Source organism: Panulirus ornatus, chromosome 63, assembly GCF_036320965.1.
Source record: "Panulirus ornatus isolate Po-2019 chromosome 63, ASM3632096v1, whole genome shotgun sequence".
NCBI lineage: Eukaryota > Metazoa > Arthropoda > Malacostraca > Decapoda > Palinuridae > Panulirus > Panulirus ornatus.
This window is the reverse complement of record NC_092286.1, coordinates 943,940-951,727: the sequence shown is the minus strand read 5'-3', so window position 1 is coordinate 951,727 and position 7,788 is coordinate 943,940. Positions and strand designations below refer to the sequence as shown.

General features: G+C 45.6%; 1 protein-coding gene across 1 annotated transcript in view; it reads right to left on the bottom strand.

Moving 5' to 3' along the window:
- Nucleotides 1–638: 638 nt before the first annotated feature.
- The window catches only part of RhoBTB (Rho-related BTB domain containing), a 424,985-nt gene continuing 417,835 nt past the window's right edge, over nucleotides 639–7,788 (bottom strand). The window contains exon 15 of the mRNA XM_071656696.1: nucleotides 639–884. Within this exon, the coding sequence (XP_071512797.1) occupies nucleotides 830–884 (55 nt within the window). The 3' untranslated portion in view covers nucleotides 639–829. The remainder of the gene's footprint in view (nucleotides 885–7,788) is intronic.

The window sequence follows — 7,788 nt, the reverse complement described above, 5'->3', positions numbered from 1 at the left end:
CATGACGATGGTGACTGTTGAGTGTGGTAACATGACGATGGTGACTGTTGAGGGTGGTAACATGACGATGGTGACTGTTGAGGGTGGTAACATGACGATGGTGACTGTTGAGGGTGGTAACATGACGATGGTGACTGTTGAGGGTGGTAACATGACGATGGTGACTGTTGAGGGTGGTAACATGACGATGGTGACTGTTGAGTGTGGTAACATGACGATGGTGACTGTTGAGTGTGGTAACATGACGATGGTGACTGTTGAGGGTGGTAACATGACGATGATGACTGTTGAGTGTGGTAACATGACGATGATGACTGTTGAGTGTGGTAACATGACGATGGTGACTGTTGAGTGTGGTAACATGACGATGGTGACTGTTGAGGGTGGTAACATGACGATGGTGACTGTTGAGGGTGGTAACATGACGATGGTGACTGTTGAGTGTGGTAACATGACGATGGTGACTGTTGAGGGTGGTAACATGACGATGGTGACTGTTGAGGGTGGTAACATGACGATGATGACTGTTGAGTGTGGTAACATGACGATGGTGACTGTTGAGTGTGGTAACATGACGATGGTGACTGTTGAAGGCAGTAACATGACGATGGTGACTGTTGAAGGCAGTAACATGACGATGGTGACTGTTGAAGGCAGTAACATGACGATGGTGACTGTTGAAGGCAGTAACATGACGATGGTGACTGTTGAAGGCAGTAACATGACGATGGTGACTGTTGAAGGCAGTAACATGACGATGGTGACTGTTGAAGGCAGTAACATGACGATGGTGACTGTTGACTGGTAATGATGATGGTTGTTGACTAGTTCATAAGAGACGGTCAAGCCATGACCAGCAGTACCAGCCACACGCCCCGTACGGTCTGTTGGAGAAATCATATAGCATGTTAATAAGGGTAATCCTACCACAGCTTTTACCTCACCTACACTTCCTCATTATATTACCTACACTTCCATCTCAACTACACTTCCTCATTATATTACCTACACTTCCATCTCACCTATACTTCCCCATTATATTACCTACACCTCCATCTCACCTACACTTCCTCATTATATTACCTACACTTCCTCATTATATTAACTACACTTCCGTCTCACCTACACTTCCTCATTATATTACCTACACTTCCTCATTATCTCACCTACACTTCCATCTCCCCTACATTTCCTCATTATATTTCCTACACTTCATTATCTCACCTACACTTCCATCTCCCCTACACTTCCTCATTATATTACCTACACTTCCTCATTGTATCACCTACACTTCCAACTCCCCTACATTTCCTCATTATATCTCCTACACTCCATTATCTCATCTACACTTCTTAATTATCTCACCTAAACTTCCTTATTATCTCACCTACATCTTAATCACCTCACCTACATCCTCTAAACACTTCCTCATTATCTCACCTACATCCTCTAAACACTTCCTCATTATCTCACCTACATCCTCTAAACACTTCCTCATTACCTCACCTACATCCTCTAAACACTTCCTCATTATCTCACCTACATCCTCTAAACACTTCCTCATTACCTCACCTACATCCTCTAAACACTTCCTCATTATCTCACCTACATCCTCTAAACACTTCCTCATTATCTCACCTACATCCTCTAAACACTTCCTCATTATCTCACCTACATCCTCTAAACACTTCCTCATTACCTCACCTACATCCTCTAAACACTTCCTCATTACCTCACCTACATCCTCTAAACACTTCCTCATTACCTCACCTACATCCTCTAAACACTTCCTCATTACCTCACCTACCCTCCTACCACTTCTACACTGCCTGTATATCCATTAAATATTTTCTAACTTTATGAAAGACAAGGATATATATATAAAGTTCGTAAAGGTCAGGTTCTTATTATGACCACTTCTTAAATAAATGACATTGTTAATGATGGGGACAATCTTGGAAAATACTGAAAGCATAAATACGAAGCTATGAATAATGTAAGCAGGGCAAGGCTTAAAACAAGCCTATACTTCCCTCTGCGAGACATATATTGCTAGTTTTCTTCCTGACTTCCAGTACATTGATGATCTTGTGTGGTACAGAGCAAGGCTCCTGACACCCACCATGATGATGATCTTGTGTGGTGCAGAACAAGACTACTGACAACCACCATGATGATGATCTTGTGTGGTGCAGAACAAGGCTCCTGACACCCACCATGATGATGATCTTGTGTGGTGCAGAACAAGACTACTGACAACCACCATGATGATGATCTTGTGTGGTGCAGAACAAGACTACTGACAACCACCATGATGATGATCTTGTGTGGTGCAGAACAAGACTACTGACAACCACCATGATGATGATCTTGTGTGGTGCAGAACAAGACTACTGACAACCACCATGATGATGATCTTGTGTGGTGCAGAACAAGACTACTGACAACCACCATGATGATGATCTTGTGTGGTGCAGAACAAGACTACTGACAACCACCATGATGATGATCTTGTGTGGTGCAGAACAAGACTACTGACAACCACCATGATGATGATCTTGTGTGGTACAGAACAAGACTACTGACAACCACCATGATGATGATCTTGTGTGGTGCAGAACAAGACTACTGACACCCACCATGATGATGATCTTGTGTGGTGCAGAACAAGACTACTGACAACCACCATGATGATGATCTTGTGTGGTGCAGAACAAGACTACTGACACCCACCATGATGATGATCTTGTGTGGTGCAGAACAAGACTACTGACAACCACCATGATGATGATCTTGTGTGGTGCAGAACAAGACTACTGACAACCACCATGATGATGATCTTGTGTGGTGCAGAACAAGACTACTGACACCCACCATGATGATGATCTTGTGTGGTGCAGAACAAGACTACTGACACCCACCATGATGATGATCTTGTGTGGTACAGAACAAGACTACTGACAACCACCATGATGATGATCTTGTGTGGTGCAGAACAAGACTACTGACAACCACCATGATGATGATCTTGTGTGGTGCAGAACAAGACTACTGACAACCACCATGATGATGATCTTGTGTGGTGCAGAACAAGACTACTGACAACCACCATGATGATGATCTTGTGTGGTGCAGAACAAGACTACTGACAACCACCATGATGATGATCTTGTGTGGTGCAGAACAAGACTACTGACAACCACCATGATGATGATCTTGTGTGGTGCAGAACAAGACTACTGACAACCACCATGATGATGATCTTGTGTGGTGCAGAACAAGACTACTGACAACCACCATGATGATGATCTTGTGTGGTGCAGAACAAGACTACTGACAACCACCATGATGATGATCTTGTGTGGTACAGAACAAGACTACTGACACCCACCATGATGATGATCTTGTGTGGTGCAGAACAAGACTACTGACAACCACCATGATGATGATCTTGTGTGGTACAGAACAAGGCTCCTGACAACCACCATGATGATGATCTTGTGTGGTGCAGAACAAGACTACTGACAACCACCATGATGATGATCTTGTGTGGTGCAGAACAAGACTACTGACAACCACCATGATGATGATCTTGTGTGGTGCAGAACAAGACTACTGACAACCACCATGATGATGATCTTGTGTGGTGCAGAACAAGGCTACTGACAACCACCATGATGATGATCTTGTGTGGTGCAGAACAAGGACTACTGACAACCACCATGATGATGATCTTGTGTGGTGCAGAACAAGGCTCCTGACAACCACCATGATGATGATCTTGTGTGGTACAGAACAAGGCTCCTGACAACCACCATGATGATGATCTTGTGTGGTGCAGAACAAGACTACTGACAACCACCATGATGATGATCTTGTGTGGTGCAGAACAAGGCTCCTGACAACCACCATGATGATGATCTTGTGTGGTGCAGAACAAGGCTCCTGACAACCACCATGATGATGATCTTGTGTGGTGCAGAACAAGACTACTGACAACCACCATGATGATGATCTTGTGTGGTACAGAACAAGGCTCCTGACAACCACCATGATGATGATCTTGTGTGGTGCAGAACAAGGCTCCTGACAACCACCATGATGATGATCTTGTGTGGTACAGAACAAGGCTCCTGACACCCACCATGATGATGATCTTGTGTGGTGCAGAACAAGACTACTGACAACCACCATGATGATGATCTTGTGTGGTGCAGAACAAGGCTCCTGACAACCACCATGATGATGATCTTGTGTGGTGCAGAACAAGACTACTGACAACCACCATGATGATGATCTTGTGTGGTACAGAACAAGACTACTGACAACCACCATGATGATGATCTTGTGTGGTACAGAACAAGGCTCCTGACAACCACCATGATGATGATCTTGTGTGGTGCAGAACAAGACTACTGACAACCACCATGATGATGATCTTGTGTGGTACAGAACAAGGCTCCTGACAACCACCATGATGATGATCTTGTGTGGTGCAAAACAATACTCCTGACGCTCAGAATGATTTACACACACAGCCTGATGAATGCACAGATCCTGACACCTGGCATGATGTAGATCCAACTCCTGACACCCGGTATGTTGTAGACCCAGTTCCTGACACCGGCAAGATGTAGACACCGCTACTGACAACCAGTTGAATGTAGACCCAGCTCCTGACACCAAACATGATGTAGACCCAGCTCCTGTCACCCAACATGATGTAGACGCAGTTCCTGACACCCGGTATGATGTACACAACTATTGACACCCAGCATGATGTAGACACAGCTACTGACACCCAGCATGATGTAGATACAGCTACTGACACCCAGCATGATGTAGACACAGATACTGACACCCAGAATGTGTAAAAACAGCTCCCGACACCCAGCATGATGTAGACGCAGCTCCTGGCACCCAGCATGATGTAGACGCACCTCCTGACACCCGGCATGATGTAGACGCAGCTCCTGACTCACAGCAAGATGTAGACACAGCTCTGACACCCGGCATGATGTAGATGCATCTCCTGACACCCGGCATGATGTAGACATACCTCCTGACACCCGGCACGATGTAGATGCATCTCCTGACACCCGGCATGATGTAGACACAGCTCCTAACCTCTGGCATTATGTAGACCCAAATGACTCCCAGCACAATGCAGACCCAACTCCTGATGCCCAGCATGATGTAGACCCAGCTCCTGACACTCACCATGAAGTAGACCCAACTTCTGACATCCAGTACGATGTAGACACAGCTCCTGACACCCAGCATGATGTTGACCCAGCTCCTGACACTCACCATGATGTAGACCCATCCCCTGACACCCAGTACGATGCAGACACAGCTCCTGACACCCAGTACGATGTAGACCCAGCTCTTGACATCTGGTATGATGTAGACCCAGCTCCTGACACCCAGCATGATGTAGACAGTTCCTGACACTCCCATGATATAGACCTAACTCCTGGCACCCAGCATGATGTAGACACAGCTCCTGACACCTACCATGATGTAGACGCAGCTCCTGACACCCAGCATGATGTAGACCCAGCTCCTGACACTCCCATGATAAAGACCTAACTCCTGACACCCAGCATCATGTAGACCCAGCTCCTGACACTCACCATGATGTAGACCCAACTCCTGACACCCAGCATGATGTAGATGCTACTCCTGATACCCGGCAGGATGAAGACCCAGCTCTTGACACCCAGCATGATGTAGCTGCAGCTCCTGATACCCAGCATGATGAAGACCCAGCTCCTGACACCCGGTATGATGTAGACACAGCTCCTGACACCCAGCATGATGTAGATGCAGCTCCTGACACCCAGTATGATGCAGACACAGCTCTTGACACTCAGCATGATGTAGATGCAGCTCCTGACACCCAGTATGATGTAAACACAGCTCCTGACACTCAGCATGATGTAGACGTAACTCCTGACACCCAGCATGATGAAGACCCAGCTCTTGACACCCATCATGATGCAGATGCAACTCCTGATACCCATCATGATGTAGATGCAGCTCCTGATACCCGGCATAATGAAGACCCTGCTCCTGACACCCAGTATGATGTAGACACAGCTCCTGACACCCAGCATGATGTAGACACAGCTCCTGACACCAGGCATGATGTAGACCCAGCTCCTGACACCCAGTACGATGTAGATCCAGCTCTTGACACCTGGTATGATGTAGAGACAGCTACTGACACCCAGTATGATGTAGACACAGGTCCTGACACCCAGCATGATATAGACAAATGGCACGATGTAGATACAGCTCCTGACACCTGGAATGAAGTAGACGCAGCTCCTGACATCTGGCATGAAGTATACACAGTTCCTCACATCTAGCATGTAACAGCACCTGACATTTAGCATGATACGGACAGCTCCTGACACCCAGCATGATAAAGACAGTTCCTGACACCCAGCATGATACAGACACAGCTCCTGACAAACAGATCTTCATATCCAGCCTGATGCAAACAGACCTCCTCTCGCAGCAAGGTAGCATCATAAACTTACACATAAATAAAAACTTTATTTGCTCACATCCATTATCTGACTGCCATGCATAATGCACCAAAACTACAGCCCCTATCAACATCCAGGCTCCACAGACCTTTCAGCGGTTTTCCTCGGAACCTTCATATGCCTTGGTTAAGTCCACTGACAACATGTCAATGGACTTTATTCCATGTAACAGCACTAGATCCTATCCACCGAAGCACCAATCCCTAAGTAAGATAAAAAAGCTTTTCCCTGCCTCACACTTCAGTGACCTCTACAGACAGATCATCCCTCCATACCCAGAGCAAATATAACACTGAAAAAACACATACACACAGCATTAACCCGACAAGCACTAAGCAGCTGACCTCCCAACTCAGGTTTAAACTCCAACCCACCAGACATACACCTATGAAAAACCACACTTCCCAGACAAACACAAGCTACTCTCTCCCATCTAAGCTCTGGACATTATCCATCACTAAAACAATCGGGGCCTGAACATGCAGGAGGGTGAAAGGAGGGCAAGGAATAGAGTGAATTGGAGCGATGTGGTATACAGGGGTTGACGTGCTGTCAGTGGATTGAATCAAGGCATGTGAAGCGTCCGGGGTAAACCATGGAAAGCTGTGTAGGTATGTATATTTGCGTGTGTGGACGTGTGTATGTACATGTGTATGGGGGGGGTTGGGCCATTTCTTTCGTCTGTTTCCTTGCGCTACCTCGCAAACGCGGGAGACAGCGACGAGGTATAAAAAAAAAAAAAAAAAAAAAAAAAAAAAAAAAAAAAAAACAATACAAACACTACTTCAACATATCCCAGGACCTTTGATGCAACTACAATAAAGAAGACACTAAGCACTTACTACTCATTTGCTGTGCACTTTCTCAACATAGAATCAAACATATCATAACTCTTTCTGATCTGTGGTCCTGCCCAGTGGATTTGGTAAGTTTCCTATGCTGTGGGACCCTTATACATATAGAAGGGACTACCAGGAAAGGAAGTAACAATATACATCTCAGGCTAAGTAAAGTAAGCATTTATTGACCAACCCTGAGGGAAGGAAGAACATGTGGGTTAGGGACAGGCCAACTGCTGCACTATACAACTGAGACCCACTTAGTTGTATAACTAAGTTTGTTTTATATTGTTTTGCCTTGCCTCTAACACAGTCATTTCTACACTGCTGATATGGTTCTGCTTTTTGTACCATGTAAACTCAGATGATTCAGTTTGCTGTTTCATGTATGA